Here is a 21,746-nt window from a genome sequence, read left to right on the forward strand (position 1 = left end):
GAAAACAGTTCCTACATGAAACTGCTCATATCAAGGTCTTTGGTTTACCTGGAGTAGTTTGGTTATGATTTTCTGTAAAGAGACATTGCTGTTGAGTTAAAATGTAGGTTTTTTTGCACTTTGAGTGCCACAAGCTGAGTGCAATTTACTCCCTCAACTCAACCAAAACAATCTAGATGGATAAATAGCACCACAGGCCAGTAGAGAAATATGTATGGATGTATATGTACTGATTTTGCCGCTTTAACCAGTAAACAGTAAATCACCAGTAGAGCAGAATCGGTAGAAAATCTTTAATAATTTTCGAGAAAGAGACAGAGCATAGTTTGCAGCTTTTTGACAAATTTCATTCTTTGAGTCGGGATTACTAAAAAAACATCTCCAGATGAATCTAGTTGAGTCTCCGTTTCATACAATAAAAACAATTTTTGGAAAAAGTACACAGAGTAGATAATGTACCACACATTGTATAAATGAAATATCTCATAAAACAAAAGATTTTCCCTAATGAGGAGGACACCTGGGAGGCATCTAACACACACAAAACAAACCGACAGTGTTCACAATAATATTGCAAACAGCCCGTAGAGTTTATTCTACATTATTTGGGTAAAGAGCACCTCAAAGACTAATAATAAATACATCTACAAACACTGGAGTGAAGGCAATTAACGGTGATAGTCATAAAACTAGATCTTTTGGACAACATGAAAGGTTCAGTGCTAACCAGGAGATACACACAGACGTTAATGCTCACCAGTTTTACTATACCGTTGTATTACAGTGCCAGAATCACAGGTCTGGACCGTGGTTTCTGTAAATACTATCAGATGATAATGATTTACATATGAACATGTCTGGCGGCTGTACAACTCACACAACAAAACACGTCTAATAGAAGGACAGAGACTCTTTGGAGGCAGCAGACAGCTCACAGCTCTTACTGGTACGAAAATATCAGATAAAATGTCCGACTTTAATGCCCGAGTGTTATCACAGCATCGGTTGTTGTAACATTGCAAACAGGACATTCTGGTATTTCATAAAGACTTCAGTTGGGTGCATTGAGATCTGAGGACCATGACAACGTGAGGACAGGCTTCACAGAGGACATCTGTACAAAAAAAATGTGTTTGCTGGCAGAAAACAGCTGCAAATTACTCAGTAAGAAATTAAGAAAAAGTCCATTTGTAAACAAAAAAAATCTATTCACATTATGAAATTTGCTTTCAAGAGATCACAGCTTATCCTGTACTATAAAGGCACTTTTTAATTTTAATCTAAGATCTTGAGATGATAAATGCTGGCAGCGATTTCTGCTACACCTGCCCGACTGAGAGGAGAAAAACCTGATTGTTTGCTGGATGATTTCCTGTTTAGAAAGTCCTGCTGATTCCTGCTGACGTACTGTGGCACGTGAGCCGCTTTTCACGAAACCCCTGCAGCGACACGCCGACACACGTGTGAACCGTCTTCACTTCGCCTGGGGTCAGAGGTCATATTCTGCTGCACACTGCTGGAGGTACCAGTCATACAACTTCGCCTGTGGAGCAAAACTGACTGGTGAGATTCACAAATCTGATGTTTCAAATCCGACAAATTAAAATGTTGATGGGGTCTATAAATAAGTATAAAAAGCAAGAATATTATAATATTTATATGGTTATGGTTGGCTTTTTTTCCTAATGTCTACGGCTGCAACTTAATATTTTCATAGTTGATTAATTGGTAAAAACTTTAAATCAGTGTTTCCTAAAGCCCAAGATGACGTCCTCAAATGTCTCATTTTACTCACAACCCAAAGATGCTCAGTTCAGTGTCACAGAAACCACAAAATATTCACATTTTAGAAGCTAAAATCAGAGAATTTTGACTTTTTTTACTTAAAAAAATTCTCAAGCCAATTAATCAATTATCAAAACAGTTGGCAATGTATTTAATAATGGATTAATAACTGATTAACCGATTCATCGTTGCAGCGCTGTACATGGTGTGGCATGTAATCCAGTGCTACCCTTTATAGCGTTTACAGTAAGCAGCAAAGTTGCGCTCCATGAATCCAAAACAGTAGACCTTTTTCATGACAGCCATGAAATAGCAGGGTAAACACAAGTGTCACTTAAGATACTAATTAAGGTCCTGTTCCATTAAGTTTATCAGAGCCACATGCACAACAGCGTCACCCTGACTCTGTTTGACCTGAATGGAAAGAAACTTTAATTAGTATCATGGGTATTTACCCGACTATTTAATTTCAAAATGGCTGCTGTGTAAAGGGCCTAGGAAGTGAAAGACACTAAAAGAGTCGAGTTATAACTTTTCTCAGAGTGTTTGTCACACCCGAGGATACATTCTGTATTATGGAACGATTCCACGTAATACTGCTGCAGCTTTAACTTCTGATATAATGGCACAAAACAGAAAACTAACCTTCTTAGTTTTGACGACGTCCTGGATGTAATCACTGTACTCTGCCATCGCTCGCTTCTCCTTCTTCGTCAGAGTCTTATTCCCTCGGCTGAGAAGGAAGAACGTCATAACAGTGTTCACTCACAATTTCAGTAATCACTTCCTCTGTGTGTGTGTGTGTGTGTGTGTGTGTGTGTGTGTGTGTGTGTGTGTGTGTGTGAGAGAGAGAGAGAGAAACTGTGTATATGATGGAAGAAAACACACACCCTCTTCGACAAAACAGAACAAGCTCTCTAAGAAACCACATGGGCTGAATGCGTGTAGGTCTGCAATTTATTTTCCTTAGCCATAAATCTGACCATCATTTTCTCAAAGAAAATCAGAAAACACTGAACAATGTCTTGTTCTGTCTCATTGACTGTAAATAAAGATAAACATAGGATCTTCGATTCCTTCCGCTGCACAAAACTGAAGTCAAAATATCTCTGATACATTTGGAGGCAGAGTCTGTGCATAAGTGACCAGAACTGGAGCTACAGTATCGAGTTTCCACCTGCACACCTGGCCGACTCAGTCACAAACAGGGCTCAGCTGTCAATCATGACATGAAATCCCATTGACATTTACTTTGAACATTTTAGGTGAACGCAGCATTTGTTTTGGTCTGAGGGCTGGAGCAGAAATAAATGTCGTATACGGCGCCTTTAAGCGACTACATGTGTGCAGACTTTTGTATTGTATACTTGTAGCACTTACCCTGCAAAATACTTTGCTAGGAAAAGCAGGAGGTAGCAAAAAGCTCCAAAAACGATCACAAACACAACTTGTCCATCTTCTGGTATCCAGTCCCATAAATACAACACTACTCCCTGTGAGACACACGTTGAACAGACACTCAGAGAACCAAGCTTGAGAAAAATACAGAACGAAACTACATTTTATTGCAGTGTTACAATGTTATCAAATATCACCGGCGTGACTCTCTGGACTTACTGTTAAGATGGAGACGAACCGAGCCGTCCCTTCACCCAGCAGCTCCTCCAGCTGCTCTTTGGAGATGGTGTTCACAATGAAACTGAGAATGAAGAGGGTAGGAAGGACAATACCCAGAGCGCCGCACAGGAACGAGTGCAGACGGACGCTTTTGTTGTAGGTCACATCAGCCCTGCGGAAATCTGGTTTTAATATCACATTTTCTGCAGCGGGTAATATCTGCCAACTCTTATCTCCTCCGTATACACATGATAAGGTTTATTTGCTCAAAGATGCCACACATTCTGCATCAGGATAAATTAGCTTTAGAAAAAATAAAAACTCGAACCTGTCCTTCTCTAGTTTGCTGCTGATGGTGGAACAAATGAGGTCGCAGTCTTTCTCCAGCTGGTCCAAAGTCTTCTGAACGGCCTGGTTGATGGTCTTCTCGATGGTCTGACACACCCCATCGATCTGGTTCACGCACCGGCTCGGCTGGACAAAACAAAAAAGCTCGTAAGCGCATCGATTTTGGATCTATGCAAACAAACACAGCTGGGATGGCCTGGAAACTTCCACAACAAACCATAAGGGTGTTTTGACAGACAGCCGTGAGCATTTTAGCAGGAAGTGAAGCTGCACTCGCTCAGCGAAAATAAATTGGAAGTCTGGAGGGATGCACAAATCTACAGTGCAGTACGGAGTGCAGCTTCGCGGTTGTAGATCACAGGATGGTGCGGCCGTAACTCAGGACTCGGGGGCTGCTGTTGTCAAAGGTGGCTGATCAGAGGCCATGGTTTACAACCCCTGCACCCCCTTCCCACAGAGTGGATAAGTCTCTCAGTCACCATATTGCAAAATGAATCATCCTTCTCCGGCCATCAAGAGCCACCAGGAAAAACCTGGAGTGGAGAATTTACATTCAAGGAAAATCAATGGCTGTTCATCCCAAAGGATAGCAGAGATATTTAAATCCAGACTGAAGATCAGACCTGGATCTGCTGAAGGAAAACACCAGACCAGAAACAGCTCCAATCTGGTGACGGGGAAATACTGGATGATTTAGAGCTAGTAGGAGACAGTTATTGTTGTTTTTACTTTGCAAGAATGAAGGTTAAATCTAAAAACATGTAGAGCAATGTGGAAATGCTTTAAATCTGCATTCTTTCTCATGGCCAGCAGGGGGCAACTCTACTGGTTTCAAAAAGAAAGTAACTCCTATGACAAAATTAACCTTGTGCTCTTTTTATTTATGACCTCAGTAAACAGTTTCCCTATGTTTCAAGTCTTCTTCGATACAGCATGATGTTTATTAGGAGGACAGGATAATGCAAATAAAACACAATGAAAACAAAGAGTGATTCTGGACTCCTGTGGGGATTTAAAAGGTGAAACTGATTTTGCTAGCCTGATTTCCTCAGGCAGGCTGTCCCAGAGTACAGGCGCCCTTACAGCAAAGGCACAGTCACCTTTAGTCCTGAGTCTGGACTGTGGAACAACTAAAAGGGCTTTGCAGGCTGTGTTATGACTCATAAAAGGTTGCAGTGGTCAGCAGTCTAGCTAGGGGCTAGACCATTTAGTTTAGTTTATCTCTAAAAGTAATCAATCAAATTTTAAAATCAATTCAACCTTATTGGCCAGTGCGACTGTGCTAAAACCAGGGTGATGAGGTTTTTATGTTTTGTACCCGTTTAAATTCTAGCCGCAGCGTTTTGAACAACCTGGAGACGTGAGGCTCATTTTTGACTGAAGCAGGTACAGAGTGAGTTGCAGTAGTCTGAACCAGATGAAATTAAAGCATGAATTATCTTCTGTAAAGCAGCAGGAGATAAAAATGACTGCGCTGACAGATTCTCTTTTTGTTGACTGGCATTCACAGGAACAGAAAACAAAGTCTAACCTTCTGAGGGTTGGGGATGTATATTGTCGGCATCTCAAAACCACACTTGTTGAGACCTGGACGGCGACACAGTTCCTGGACTATCTGCATCATCACCCTCTGCAGAAATAAACCATTTTAATTTAGTAATTTTTCTTAGATTTAACATTTTGGATTTTTAAAAAAAAAAAGGCAAATATGGAGTGGACTGACCTGTCTGTCTGTTTCGTTCCCAGCTTCGTCTGCCTTGCTGAGGTAGAACAACAGCTTGTCTCCACATTTCTCACTCAGCTTCTCCACAATGTTGAGTGTGCGTTTGCAGAGCGCCTGACCCATCGGGTCGAAGAACACAAACACCAGGTCGGCCTGTTCCCCTGCACAAGAAAACAAAACATCCATCAGAGGAACACGACAGTTTTAGACTCGATAGTTAAAGGGAACATTTAGCACTTTTCCTGGTGATGTCCAGTCAGTGTTGAGGGTAAAAATAAAGCAATAAATGACTGAGAGTTCTGCTACAAAATCTGTTGTTCTTGTCACGTTCTTGTCATTGGTGTTAAGGAAGAGCTACATGCTATAAATTATGAATTGATAAACAAAAATCCCCTGTGGAGTTCCTCAAGGGTCCGTTCCCGCCTTCCACTTTCACGCAGATGACACACAACTCTACATAACAGTGTCACCACATGACTGCAGTCCCCGACGTTTGCTGAACAGCTGAATTGAATAAGTGGATGTGCCAGATTTTTCAACAACTGAACACAGAAGTTTTTGGCCCCAAAGAAGATTAAAAGTCAGTGCTCAGCTTCAATCCATGACACTAAAACTTAAAAATGAAGCCAGAGATCTCGGTGACTCAGACTCAGTCACATGAAGACAATGGGCCTCATGCAAGAACAACTTGGTATTATTATCAGATTCAGCAAACACTCAGATAACTGTGTAAATGATTCGTCTGTGCACATTTGAGTGCATGAGGCTTGTAAATTAGCAGAGTTAACGCCCCAGTAACACCATATAAGGCTACACTTCCTGCCCCATATGTCAGGCATCAAGGAGCAAAAAGAACTTTCTGAATTCAGATTTTTTTAAGTTCTGCTTTCAGAGAACCATAAAGGTCAGCAAGCAAACTAATGACATGTACTGTTACAGACTAACGCCCATGACAAATTTTCCTAAATCACTCGAACACACCACTGAAGAACAAATCTGTTCATACGAGTGATTCTTGCATGAAGCCCAATTACAACATGACCCTACTACCACCTTAAAAACATAGCAAGAATGACAGGTTTTCTACCTAAACGAGATTGAGAAAAACGTTTATTTTCAGCAGGTTGGATTCTTGTAACGGTGTCTTCACAGGTCTGAATAAAAAAATCAGTCAGACATCTGCAGCTCGTCAAGAAAGTGTCGCACATTAGACTGGTGCTTAAATCACTGCACTGACTCCCTGTGTGTCATATGACAGATTTTAAAATCCTATTACTTGTCTATAAAGCACTAAATGATCTCGGGCCCAAACACATCTCTGATCTACTCGTAGGTTGCGAGGCGCCCAGGTCCCTCAGGTCATCTGGAACAGGTTTACTCTGTTTTCAGGATCAAAACCAAACAAGGTGAAGCAGCTTTTCGTTTCTGCGCTCCCAACCTGTGAAAACAAGCTTCCTGAATATCTGTGGTCTGCTTAAAATGTTGGCTCGTTTGAAACTTAAAGGTACAGTTCACCCCAAGATCAAAATTCTTTTTTCTCTCACTATTTAGTTTTGATGCGAGTTGCCAAGTTTTGGAGATATTGGGACTAAATGTTACTCAGTTTGTGGTGCTCTTTCCAAGAATCGTGACACGGCTAGTCAAGATAATCCACAGACCTTGCTGTGAAAAGTTTCATGTGGCAGTTCTACGAGAAAGCCGGTAGTTCAGGTTGATTCTACAGCAGAAAGAGAATAGTTCCTACATATGAATCTGCTCATAACTGAGTCATGAGTTCTATAAAGTGACAGTTTCTGGCACTTTAGTAAATAAATACAAATGCTGGTCTCTCCGTATTGATAGGGTAAGCAAGCCATTTCTTTATAATGGGACTAAATGGCACTCAGCCCTGTTTTCTTGGAATGTACAGCACTAGGAAAATCTGCTTTCAGGTGAAGGTGCCCTGCATACCTTGAATTTACTTCAAAAGACCTTTAAGATGTCCTCATTGGTGCTGCTGAGAAATTTCCAGGGTTTAACTGCTGATTTGACTGATTGCAATGGCTACTGCTGTAAAAAAAAAAAAAAAAAAAATCAGTTGCTCTTATTATTTATTTATCACAGCCAATTTCTGCACCTTTACCTATTAACACTAACATTAATGTTACATTAATGTTAATTTTTACATCTTGTTTTAGCCATGTATTCTTCCTGCTACCACCAAGCTTTCTTAATGATTTTAATTGTGTGTTTTCTAATTGTTTGTCATTATCACTGACAGTTCTCCCTCAGTGTGTGCTAAGGATTTAATTAAATAAATGATTATTGGGATGAACTGTCACTTTTCTCTAATGATTTAACTATTTGTCGGCCTGCTTTTGCCTTTTCCTATGGTCTCTTAAATGCAACTTCAATGCTTTTTTTTGCATCTTGGTCCATGTAGGCACTGCTGGACTCAGCTTTCTTGGACTTCAACTGGCCACATTTAACATCAACACTGACATCTGCATGAAAAGTGCAGTATTTCCCTTTTAACTTGCCAAGGACATACCCAACCAGATGATGGCGCTGTTGACATCGAAAGGGTAGACCATGTCCCCGTCCACCAAACCCGGCGTGTCCACAAACGTCACCAGGCTGAACTTCTTCTGCTTGGAGGTGGAGATCTCAGCGGTCAGATAGTCCATAACACCTGGAATATACAAACACCATGTGTGTGTGCAGGTGCTTCCTTCAGGAGAAATTCATCGTAACAGAGACGATAAATAAAAAGTCGAGTCCCCGCAGGACGCTGTCACCTCTGTCTACATTATTATGTGCGACTGAGAGCCGCAGTGCAGTCAATACTTGGAAACCTGAGGGAGGCCAGTGATATTACAGATCAAGAGACAGTGCCAATGTTTTGTGCAAGACGAAATAACTGTGCATTTGTAGCTGAGCTGCAAAACTGTGCAGGATGGTCTGAAAAAAAGATGTAAGTCAGCTGTTTACAAGCATTAACACAAGAAGAAGAAGAAGAAGAAGAAGAAGAAAGAGAAGAAGAAGAAGAACAAGAAGAAGAAGAAGAAGAAGAAGAAGACATTCAGCGGCCACACCCTCACACATAAAACTTCATTTCTGACACCTGAAAACACTCGTTAGTGTTCCGGTTTTTTCTCACCACGCCCTCTGTGGAGCGGTCTGGTTGTCATGGTTACACACAACAGCTCTTCAACTGGCAGCTTTAGCGTGGGGCGTGGGACATAAAGCTAGCCAGTGAAGAACGACTGTGAGGCAACGCACTGAGAGGTTACGATACTCCGACACAACCACCAACGCATGGAGCGACCCCTGCCCGCCCGCCCGCCTCCCTCCTCACAAAAAAACCCTCCGACTCTGAGCTCCAGAACAGGATCACTGTTTAGACACACCACACACACACACACACACACACACACACACAGAAACACACACTCAGGCCCGGGATGACACTGAGGCTGTTTCATAGGAGGAGGCAGGTGTTAACAGGCAGCACAAATCACATCGTTGTGCTGCAGCGAGGAGCAGGACCGCTGCTGCTGTGGCACATTTGCATTCCCTTATGTTTCTCTTACATCAGCAAGGACACAATATCAGTGAATCTGCCTCCAATCACACGTCTCAGAAGTGTTTTCCCACGGCCTCGCAATTATCGTTTCGTCAAAGGTGACAAGAAAACATTAGTTTACATATAAATGCAAATATTATCCAGTGGCTTCATGTCAGATCTCTATAAGGCTTCTGTTCGATACTTCACTTCAGTCATGGCTGCTCAAAACATACACATGCAGGCCATACAATTACTTTCTTTATTGATTAATCTGTCAATCATTTTCTCGATTAATCAATTAGTTGTTTGGTTCGTGTCAGAAAAATATCAGAAAATGTTGATCACAAAGCCAAAGCCCACGATGACGTGCTCAAATGTCTTGTTTTCTCCATAGCTAAGGATATTTAATCATTAATCACCAATAATAATTTAACTGATTAAAAACTGATAATTGATCAATAGTATAGAAATAGCTGTAACTGCGACTTCTTTGACTTAATTTTTTGCAGTGTCATTTGCTGAATAGGAAAACTTAAAATCAGACTGAAAAAAGTTAATTGAGTAAAAAGAATAAAATGAGACAAAAACGTGTGTATTTTATGTATCAATAATTAATCGAATAATCAATCCCCAGTGCGTTCAACTATCAATTAAGTTAATGCACGAAATTTATAACATTATCCACAACCCAAAGTTATTCGGTTTACTGTTTACAAAATAATTTAAGATTAATTAAATAGTTGACAAATAACAGATCAATCAATTACGTAACAATTGATTGAATAATTGATTAGGTGTCACCTCTTAAATTAATCACTTAGCTTCGCGTCTTAGCTTCTTAAACAAGAAAACTTTCTGTTTGTTATTTACTCCTCTATGACAGTAAACTTTAAATGTCTCTGGGTTTTAGTAAGACATCTGAGGGCATCATCTTGAACTTTGGGAAACAGTGATCAACATTTTTACCTTTTTCTGACATTTTATGGACCAAACAGCTAATCGATAAATTGAGAAAATGATCGAGAGAGTAAATGATAATGAAAATAATCATTAGTTGCAGCCTTAATATCGAGCTACTTGGTCAAAAATACTGTGCTATTTCAGTTTTTCCAGCCCGTGTATATTGACATTGTCGTAAAAACGCATAATAACCTAAAAATATAAGACATTATTTATAAGCCATGTTGCTCAGCAGTATTATATCTGCAGATATTATCAAGTATCATCACATTAGCTCTCTATCAGGCTGCTGGTCTATACTACACATGTCTGCATCTTTACACTAATAAAAAGAGAAAAGTAGCAATTATGCAGGTCCATGTTGAAAATAAGTGAATCAAATAGCCTTGAGTTACAACAATTAATTACAATTAATTTTAATTAAATTGCAGTAAATTACAACTACAATCATTTCTTAGAGAAAAAAAAATCAAAATGCTGTATTTCAGCTTGTTAAATGTGAATGTTTTCTAGTTTCTTTGAGAGTTAACTGAATATCTTTGGGTTATGGACAAAGTGACGTTTGAAGACGTCACCTTGAGCTTTGAGAAATGAAAATCTACTATCATGGTAAAGCCTAAAAATAGCAAGGTATCATTTATAAACCATATTGCCCAGCCCGAATATATGCTAGGGCTGCAGATTTTGTGCATCCTCCTTAACTGATAGTTGAAATTGTTAACAATCGATTAACACTTTAACACATTACACACATTAAAACTGCACATTTTTTTCTCCAGTTTTCTTTATATTTTTTTCATCTGAAATTCCTTCCTTATTCAGCAAATACCCCACCAGACAAAACAATATCAAATGAGGTGCATTTTTAAATGGTTAAATTCTTAACAGCGATTAATCAATTAATGATTAATCATCATCATGCAGACATTATCAAGTAGCTTCCCGTTAGATCTCTGTAAGCCTGTGGATCTATACCTCATTTAGTCAGGATTGTTCAAAACAAACACCTGCATGCATCTTTGCAAAACTACAGACAGAAAAATATCAATTATGTAAGTCTATTTGAAAATAAGCGAATCAAACAGCCTCGATACAGACATATTCATCCAGTCTAGTTAAAGAAAGTCCTCTAAGTCCCCTGAAAGGTGAAAAGGAAACGAGAGCGATACTCGCCGATGGGTGCTAAGTTCCTCAAGTGACTGTAACTGAGAAGGCTGCACTGGAGATCCTGTGCACGAGGAAAAGGGCAAAGGCTGCAATAATGCTGCATCGACTAAAAGACTAAAAAAGAACTTGTTGGACTAAAGAGGACGAACAAGCCACAGTGCAAATACGTGTAAAGAAAACAAGCAAACAACACAGCCTAAAATCTTAAATCTGAGTCATCTGACGTGTGACGAGAACGGCCAATTCCCATGCAGCACGTAGTCACAACTCCTGACAACAGGTTGATGAGACAGAGACAGACACACAGAGTTAAACATCCTTCATGTGAGTCTAAAACAACATCAAAGTGTCTCCAAGCAGATCCCAGAGGAGATCAAACTGTACAATCAGCAGCAGCTGCTCCCACATAAGGATATATGGTGCTTTTTTTCTGATGAGTCATCCTCAGTCGCCGTGTGACAGGTAAACAAATGCCTGATAAAGAGTATTTCCAGAGGCGGCGACGGAGCTGAAATGAAAAGGCTGCTTGTGTTCCAGCAGCAGATCATCGCTGGCGTCGCAGGCCTGCAGAGCTGTTGCTGCTGTGCCGTCTCTAATGGCTGTGACATTTCTCAGCAGCTCCTCCTGACTCCACTGCACTGCTGTCGATGGGGCGTGTGACTCACACGCCATACCGTGAGCGCTCCAGTCCGCACCCAGTGAACCCTCACTCCTCTACACGCTCACACATACATTACTGCCCTCCCCTCCCCTCCCCTCCACGCCGATGCTCCCACTCAGACAGGCAGGCACACCCAGACTTTCTGCACGACCACCTCAACATCCAGAAGCTTCAGACCACTGCTGCTGACGCACACACAGCCGATTATCTTAACACAATGTGTCGCTAATTATGTCTCAACTCACATTACTCAGGAACGAACAGCCCAGATGTAACAAGAACGGAGCAGGAGTCTGATTTGTAAAGAAAACTCGATACGTCAAAGCTGTGACTCAGCGTTGAGTCATCATCAAGGTGAAGCACCTGAACTACTCGACCTCAAATCACAAAAGATAAGCCTGACCTGTGAGAACCACAATCACATAAATAACTCATGGTTACATGATGCACAAACAGAGAGAATTTATGTCCAAGCTCTGGATGAAATGTTGTTTCATATCGAGTTCATTTGAAAAAGCAAAACTCAACTTTTGATCTTGAGTCTGCAAATTAAACTTGGAATAACTTTAACTGCACAAAATGTTCTGCCACTAGGGGTCTCTCTCACATTCAAACAATAATAAAAGATGCAGTTTGATGATGTTGTGAAGTAGGATCATTGTTTTCCTCGCAGTTAAACAACCACCACTGCAGACGACATCTATCTGACATGACTCAGGCAGAAATCATGTTCATAGATGAGATTAAAGTTTATTCACTTTAAATTTAGCCTCATTTGTCAACTCACTCTTGGACGTATCCATGTTTTCCCAAAAGTTATAGCAACTAGCTGCAATAAATGTGCGAATTACTCTGAGCTTGACCACTGCTGGAAATATTTAGCATAATGTAAGCTCACAATTCAACAAAATATAAAGCATGTCTAGTGTTTTTAGACATTATAATAAATAAATGTTACATATTACAGCATTAAATTGAGTTTGATTTCACTCAAATAGCAAAACTCAACTTTTGAACTTGACTTCAACAGCTTCTCTTAGCTGGGCAATATATCTATTATATCGATACTGTGATATGATTCTACACATAATCTCAGAATTTGGATATCGTTATATCGTGATATGGCATAAGTGTCATCTTTTCCTGGTTTGAAAGGCTGCACTACTGCACTATTTGCTTTACCGACTCCCTAAAAACATGGTATTTCATCCAGAAGCAGGGTCTTATGTCCTGCGTCACGCAGAACGTGCCTAATGCATGTTCTCGTTGGCTTGCGTTGGGTTGTATAGTCACTTTTTCATCACTTTGTCATGAATAGAAAGTTGTGACCTCAGAGCTAACAGTAAAACTTCTAGTCCACAATGTTGTGAACACGACGTGAAGGGCGCATTCACGGGCGTAAAAAAAAAAAAAAACGTAAACACGACCCCATTTGAACGCACCATTACACACCTCACGCCTAACTGACCCTTCCTAAATCCCATCCCTTTTTGCTCTGTGCTCTGATGACAGCTAAGCAAACTTTGCACCTCAGTCAACTTTCTCCTTTTCTGGTAAAAGTGGCACATAGCGTTGCATCCTAAATTAGCTAATCTTAGCCCAATGCTGGCTAGCTAACTAGCTAATGACTGATGTAGAATAATCTGCTAGTGTTTTGCTAATTTTATCTTAAGATGAGAATATATGACACTTTTACATATCCCCATATTTTAACTATCTTTAAAAATTAGGGAGCAGGAAAGGAGACGGTTAACTGAGGACCTGCTACCTTTTTTTTTTTTTTTAGATTTTTACTCCTTGTGCTTCTGGCGCGGCTGCAAACTCAACTAGACTTCTGCAGATTTTCAAATAACTTCTGCCTGACTGATGAATAATTCTGAAATCGACCATCATGACACATTAGACTGGAAATATGTGTGTTAAAATATATTGACATTTAGATGGACTAAATTACATACAGCAACAAAAATCTACACAGATGGGGGTTCTGTATTCTGACATCAATGTCGGTCAGTATCTTCCGGCCTAAATGTGCTTACAAGGCAGACTATCGATGTCCATGTACGTAGCTGTCAGAGCAAATATACACATTATAGAGAAATGGGAACAGCACAGTCTGTATGCTTTCATATTTGACATGCATCAGATAAACTGATCTCATCTTGTATGTGTGCATGTCCTGCAAAAACACGCCCATCCAGATGGAATACCAATTTCACAGGGAGTCCTTCACCCACTTAGTTTTTATATCCACGTTGCTGATGATTATTTATCAGAAATGTCATCGTGTCAATAGTCATCCCAGCAACTAATCGATAAATATCAAGGTCAAAAATATTGTGATATTTGATTTTGTCCTCATCGGCCAGCCCCGGTCGGAAATATTCACGGGCCACACAACAGCGCTATCTTAAACCTCAAAGGAGCCGATCTCTGTGTGCAGCTCATGATTACATTCATCTCCTGTTCACTCCTCCTGCTGTTCCAGCACATTTTAACACTTTATCCTCTCTGTTTGCTTTTTGATGTTTTTCATCATGACGCCAGCATAGGAAAATAAAGTCAATAAAAAAAACACATAAAAATCACATGTATTTCTCCAGTGCGCACACTACAAAGGTGCTATTAATTAGGACTTTTAGGCATTATGGTCAGAGTTAATGAGAATGTGTTGTGCTCTCAGACTGCAGTGCTGATCTTATCATCACAAAAGGAGGAGATATTTGATGCTGGTTTCAGTATCAAAGAGATGCAAAGCCACTAGATTTAAGTGATTATCCTCACAAGGATCGCATGAATAAAACATTTAGTAAACTCTTCTATTATGTGAGATGTTGAGAATGACATTGAATGTGACGCATCACATTAGAAACGGAGCAAAATCTGCATGCGGACACAAAATCTTTGCATAATGATTAATTTAGGAAGATTCAGTAAAGGATAAGTACAGCAGGGAGGCATGGAGTTTCAATATCACTACATTTTCAGCACAAAAATGGGAAATAGTTAAATTAGTGCACTTTTTCGAAAGCCGTTATGAGTTACAGACGCTGAAACAAGAGGAAAAGGCTTACCTTTGAACTCGAGGAGGGGTCGAAAGTGAGGGTAGAGATGCAGCGTTGCATTTCCCTGTGAAAGAGTTAAAAAGACAGTGTGAGAAATAACTTGATGAGACATACATGAATCTGCAGTTTGCTACGACAGAGTCCTCTCTCTTCTCAGCACTTCGCACTCAAGTCGGACACCAGCTGCTGTGCTGCAGCTCGGTGCGTTCGCTTTAAGCTTTTCCCGCACATAGAGGAGATAATCCTTCACTCTGCAGTCCTGCACTGCAAATATATTATTCATCTTCATCACCTTCACCACAGCAGGATGTGAACAGAGAGGCAGAGGAAGAGGATAAGAGGAGATGGAGAGACAGGTGTCTCCCGAGCCTGTTTATATGCTGCAAAGATGCCTGTCTGTGTGTGTGTGTGTGTGTGTGTGTGTGTGTGTGTGTGTGTGTGTGTGTGTGTGTGTACAACAGAGCCGCTCATTGGAGCAGCATGCAGAATGAGAAATCACCACTGACAGAGGGAGTGCCCTCCATACAAGCTGACATCAAACATATCGCTTCATCAACCTTTACGACTGTCTGCAGCTTCAGTTCTCATTACTGAGAGGAAATGTCTGAATATGAAATACTGATGGTTAAACGAACTAAAAAGGACTTTTAAACTGGTTATGAAACGCTCTCAATTTAATACTGATGCCTCTATCTGGACGAAAGTACTGAAGCCAACGAGACCATCAGTGAGAAAATGGGCTATTTCTATATCGAGTGGTGAGAACCAGGTGCCATTCTGGGTGAAAATTAGAGATATATATCAAATGAAAGCCCTTGATGAGCCCTTTCTACAGAAAAAAAGATCACACATTTCTACATGCTACACCAAGCCAGAGTAAGAAATCAAAAAACAAAAAAACACTGAACATGCTGAACTATTTGGGGCCAAAGGAGCAAAAGTGCATCTATTAGAATAGAGGGACCTGCAGGCACAGGACACAGAGAGTACAGGAACAGAAAGACACAGGGAAACAAACCTGCAGGTATCTCATTTCAGATCAATCTGAAACTTCCAGAATCTCTATGAATCTGTATGCTGCACTTGCTGTTTATAATTATATTACTGTGAATATATATTTTCAATTATTGTAATTGTTTTAACAAATTACATTCCATGAACTAATATGATAGATGGATTTTTTTTATATCATATGTTATAGTCTAAGAAAGGATTTTTTTTTCGTAATTTCATCACATACACACTTTTGTCAGATTGTTTATCCAATAATATTGGTTCCAAAATCAAAATAAGTAGCAATATGCAGCTGCTGCACGTATAAAAATGAGCACAGCAGTGCAAATAGCAAGTTCAAACCATGTACTGTTTATTTAATAGGTTGAAATACTGTTTAATATATGATTTATGGTTGAAGCGAGTTGTTTACCCCTGCCCCCTTCTCCCCAGACACTGCAGAGACAGGCAGGCTGCAGGAGCTCTGCAGGAGCTCTGCAGGATGCTCGTGAATTTGAGTTCAGTGACTGCCTGTCTCACTGCCTTAACATACTGTTCAATTTAACATTTATAAACATCTGCTCGTTCTAAAAGATTATTAATGATTTCTCACGACTCATAAAGAGACACCTACTCAGTCAGAGAAAATTCTGCATTAATTTGAACTCTGATTCATGTGAAACGGACATACAAAACAATTATTTTGGTCCTGACACGCTTCTTTGATCTCAGATCAAAGTAATTTTATGATTTATTACAGTAAATATATTACAGATGTCTCCTTTAAGTATGTTGTCATCCACATGTTAAAGAACTTAAAATGTTAAAGATTAATTTAATAAACACAGTCGGGACAAACTATTGTAATTTTTTTGTTTTGGTTCTCCTGTAACTTTGGTCAAATGTCACTTACACCCCTCTGGCTTTCCATCAGATCATAAACAGTAAACTGAGTCTGTCTGTGTCAGAGCTGGAAGTGTTCGCCGTTCTTACCGTCAGTGATTCTCTTTTACGTCCACTTGTGACGAATGTGAAGCCCTGCGTTTCAATGGCGACGCCGGCTTTCTGTATGTGCTCTTCAGCGTACCTAAAATAAAAGCGACATGCATCAAAGACTATTCTGATCTTTTCAGTGCACAGGATCTAAAACAACGGTGGCTCGTTCACTGTAGGGCTGCAACTAACAATTATCAGATTTTTACATTTGACATTCTAGTTTATTATGAGTTTAGAGTCCAAAGTACTTAACAGTCCGAAGATAATTTCCAACACCAGTCCCTTGATGAGCTAACTAATCATTAACAGTTTAATTTTAAATGTCAAAAAACAGTGAATATGCCCATAATTAATCCCCAGTGCACAAAGCAACCAACAGTTAAAAACCCAAAGACATTCAATAAATCATCTTAGTAAAAACTTTAGAAGGGAATTGTCATCACATATAATTCTTTATTCTTTTTTCCCCATATTGTTTCTTCGTGTATTTCTTTGTTTTACTGGAGTGTTGTTTACTGATTGGTTAGTTTTTCTGCTCATTGTGTGTTTATTATTTTAATTTCTTTTGGCATTTTCCGAAATTATTATAAACTTAAACTTTATCTCTTGACCTCTGCTGACACATCTCTTATTTTTTCATTATCTGGATTTTATGCAGTTTTATGCATGCAAATAAAATAAAATGATTTCACACAAACACATCTGAGAGGCTGGAAAAAGGGAGTGTTTGGCATTTTTCCTTGAATGATCTAATTGTTATCAATTAATCTATTGATTGTTGAATTATTTCAGCACTAATTCTAATAAACTAGCCTGATGTTTGTGTAGAAAGCCAGTTTATTCGGAGTTGGAGATGGGAAGAACCTGTGATCACATTTGAATTATGACGCCAGGAGGCGATTTAAAATATACAGACAGCTACATAAAACACACCTCTAGTTTACTCTCGTCTCTTCAAACCCAACATTTCTCCGTCAGCATGAATGTGACAACTATTAAGATTAACATCTGCAACATTTGCATAAGATGAGAGTATAACAGGCTGTTAAATCTCATGCAAATGATGTGAATCACAACAGTGAAAACTAGTTTTTCCTCTCTGGGAGAATCCCAGTTGTTTCCCTGCAAATGCAGTCAAGTTATTGATTAAAACATTTTAACAGCTGCTCTGGAAGAATATAGAGAGTCTAATGGTATCTAATATTTCCATTTCTGTTTACTCTCCCTTGCACGGCAACAGTTTCATGATAAACACCAACCCACAGCCCCGGGGAGGTGAGATCAGTGACGGTTAGCATGACAAACATCTGAGCTCTTTATACACGTTCAAAACAAATTCCTGAACCAGCTGAGTGAGACATTTCTTCTCCAACAGAGAGTTTAACAATGCCTCAACAAAACACCAGGGCTGTGCAATATCAGGGCTGCATTGAACAATTATTTTCATTATTAATCTGTAGATCAATTTCTTGTTGTTTGGTCCATAAAATGTCAGAAAATGGTGAATAAAAAGCATGGATTATTTAGGTAGTTGACTAGATAACTTAAGATATGACATTTGCAGATTCAGCTTTCAGTTATCTTCAAAATTTGGTTTTCTTTTCAGCATAGACAAGCGAAGCACACTGCACAGGAAGCAGGAAAGGAGGAAGTTGACCGAGGTTTCAGAAAGGGGTGGGATTTAGGAAGGGTCAATTACATGGGATGTGATAAATGATTTTTCTCAGAATTAGTCTGAAAGAGTAAAAAAGAATCAAATAAGGAAACTAAGGTTACTATTTTCTCCCCTTTTGCTTTGATTCTGCACATAGCTTTTACAAAAACACTCAGCTGACATGAAGAATAATAACCTAGACAAACTTGACCTAATCGTCTTTGCTCTGTCGACACTGAAAATCCTACAAATAACCACATCCTGCACGATCTTCAAACCTCAGAACACTTTTTAAAAGTCATGTGTGAGGATGATATTTCTGTGTCACTTGTTATAAACCCTGATCCACACGTGCAGCGGAGCATGTGACGGTCAGGCAGCCGAGCGCTACAGCAGATCATCCCTGTAACAATAAGATGTATTACCAGTTAATGAAGGAGCTCTTCCCTGCAGAGTGGTTGCCCATTATCATCACAATGATCTTCTTTCTGGGAGGCAGGAGCCGCACTCCGAGGCTGCTGGCAATCTTCACCAGGCCTGAAAACACGCGTACACACACACGCACACACACACACACACACACAAACGCCCACATACACACACAGTCAGCAGGTAACAATTAAAGTGGCATCATCACAATTTAATGCTTCAAATCAGCCGTGAAATAAAATACAAATACAGGAACAAAACCGCAGAAAGAACTCCAATACACGAGTCATTTCAAAACTTCAGTAAAAACAACTTTACCTATGTGCATAGTTTACCTATGTGCATGGTAATAGACAAGCAGTTTAAGAAAAATGTATGTGTTCCAATTAAGTTCAGACAATCTCAGCCTAAATGCATATATTTCTTATTCATAAAATATCTAACATGTATATACATTTTCAATAACACGCATCAAAATAGTATAAGCTGATGCAGAAATTGCAGTAAAAATGGTGACGTCTTTCCAGCATCTATTGATCAGGCCTGTTGAGATGATTCAAGCTGCACAATCTGGAAAAACAGTCACACTGTGATCATTTTCACTGAAATTGCGATTGTGAACGTGACACAATTCATGGCAATGGTCATTTTTGCATTACAGTTTTCATTTTTACTAAAAAAAAAATAGAAGTTAAATATATATATATATATATTAAAAACCATGCTGAAGTGATATTTGTTGGGGTCTGTACCAAACAATTATGTTTTCTTTCATCTGAAGCAGGATTATTAGCCCAGGGAATCTCTGCAGCACTGCAGTACGTCCCTGCAATGCTGTTGTTCTCACACATTTATCCTTTTTCAAAAAATTTTGATTTGGATATTGCACTTGGCCATCAGATAAGATAAGATATTCCTTTATTAGTGTTATGGCACTAAAGAGGATAGAAGAAGAAGAAGAAGCACCAATAAAAAATATAAGAATAAAATACAAAAATATAAGCAAGAGGAAATATAACAAAACAAAAATAGGAACAATATAAACAGGGGAAATATAAAATAGGAACAGTATATACAATATAAGGAGACTCAGCAGCATTCATCTTGCACACAGAATGATGATAATACACCTGATTATTGCACACAGAAATTAAAATTCACCTGAGTGAAATACTGATTTTGCAATTGATATCACAATTTCAATACTGTGTATTATTAAAAAAAAGTTTGGAAAAGAATGGGACACTATAATCGTAAACACATAGTATCAAACCAGGATCAATATTTCAGTATTTCTGACAACCTTAACCAGCCAATTTAACGATACAGGATTTATTTTACTCCCTATAATCCTAAATCTGACACTGCTTGAAAAACAAAACACTTAATCATCAAAATAGTTGCCACCTACTTTTCTTTTGATTTACTAATTGATTATAGAGCTGCAACGATTAATCCATTATCAATGCATTATTAAATTAATCGCCAATTATTTTTGATAATCCGTTTAAGTAATTATTTAAGAAAAAAGTCAACATTTTCTGATTTGAGCTTCTTGATGAGCTTCTTAAATGTGAATTTTTTTGGTTTCTTTAAACTTCTTTGACAATAAACTGAATATCTTTTAGGCTGTGAGTAAAATAAGACATATGAGGAAGTCATCTTCGGCTTTGGAAAACACTGATTGACATTTTTCACAATTTTCTTTCATAATTGACCGAAAATAATCGTTAGTTGCAGCCATAATTGATTAATCAACTAATGATTGTTGCAGCTCTACTGCAAAATCTATTTAAACTACTCCCTGTAGTTCACTAATCCCCAGCAACTGTAGGCTCATAACAAAGACAGCAGTATAGTAAGTATAGTGAGGCCCCTCCCTCCCTTTAAGTGCAAAGTCTGCACACACACAAAGTGACCCAGCCACACAGTAGAACAGGATTATTGTTGAAGACAGTGTTCAGCCTCATGGATTCACCAAACCTCCTGAGATGAACAGTTTATTTCTGCAGGAGCAGTGAGCTGACAGTCAGTTACAGGCTGCAGCCCTGCAGCCCTGCAGAGGATCCTCACTGTTCAATGTCAGGAGTTTGACACTGACGGACAGCTGCTGCTCACCAACGACTACTTTGTATATTAAACCAGCAGCTTTCCACTTTTAACTTCACCACGAACTTCACACCAAGTCCTGCTAAACCCATAAGTTACATAACAGCACAACTCTGCGCGTGTCTGCTTTACGGACTGAGCTGTTGACGTTGACTGTTTGATTGATCGGGTTATCGATTATTTACCGTTTTCGCTGTCGACATACAGACTGTGGCATTCTTTGAGGATCCTCTCACTCGGTGTGGTGATCGCAGACTCCAGAGGGTTTGCCACAGACCGGGGCTTCCTGCCCGACATTATGATCGCCAGCAGCCACCAGCCGCCTCGGTTTCCTAAATCACAGGGGGAAGAGTTTCGGTGTTGCACCGACGCTCTGCTGCGCGGATGAAGCGCCCCCGTGCGGACAAACACTGACACGACACCAGGGACCAAGACCTGGACCTTTCATATCTGAGCCTGCAGGAGTTTGATCTACTTTTACAGAATTTAACTCGACCTTTGGACCTGAAAATTGCTGGCTGGAAAATGTCCCACTCAGGCCCCTGAAGACCTGCAGAACAACTGCACATGCAAATGTGTTTGTTGTATAAACAACAGCACAACATAGACTGTAATGTGAGAATAAATCATACATACCTCTTGACGCTTTCTAGTCTACTACTTGACTTATTTCACCCCAGTCAGCCGCTAAT

General features: G+C 39.5%; 1 protein-coding gene across 1 annotated transcript; it reads right to left on the reverse strand.

Annotated features, from left to right (window-relative positions):
- Positions 1 to 279: 279 nt before the first annotated feature.
- LOC146319898 (uncharacterized) lies at positions 280 to 21,746 on the reverse strand. The gene is made up of 12 exons (XM_084727997.1): positions 21,240 to 21,746; positions 18,942 to 19,053; positions 16,860 to 16,953; positions 14,883 to 14,937; positions 8,004 to 8,144; positions 5,474 to 5,634; positions 5,282 to 5,380; positions 3,731 to 3,876; positions 3,403 to 3,574; positions 3,166 to 3,278; positions 2,431 to 2,518; positions 280 to 1,543 (listed from the first exon to the last, which is right to left on the reverse strand). Exons 1-12 carry the CDS (start codon positions 21,349 to 21,351, stop codon positions 1,490 to 1,492), a joined length of 1,347 nt encoding a protein of 448 aa, XP_084584123.1. The 5' UTR covers positions 21,352 to 21,746; the 3' UTR covers positions 280 to 1,489.

Source organism: Lutjanus erythropterus, chromosome 10 (assembly GCF_056507025.1).
Source record: "Lutjanus erythropterus isolate fLutEry1 chromosome 10, fLutEry1.hap2, whole genome shotgun sequence".
NCBI classification, from domain to species: domain Eukaryota; kingdom Metazoa; phylum Chordata; class Actinopteri; order Lutjaniformes; family Lutjanidae; genus Lutjanus; species Lutjanus erythropterus.

Bases quoted from the DNA above. Each gene is read 5' to 3' on its own strand.
- LOC146319898 (XM_084727997.1), bottom strand. From the start codon at position 21,351: ATGTCGGGCAGGAAGCCCCGGTCTGTGGCAAACCCTCTGGAGTCTGCG. The intron at 16,954-18,941 runs GTAATACATCTT...CTTTTATTTTAG, and splicing joins AAGAGCTCCTTCATTAACTG to GTACGCTGAAGAGCACATAC. The intron at 3,877-5,281 runs GTTAGACTTTGT...TGTTTTGTCCAG, and splicing joins ACATCCCCAACCCTCAGAAG to CCGAGCCGGTGCGTGAACCA.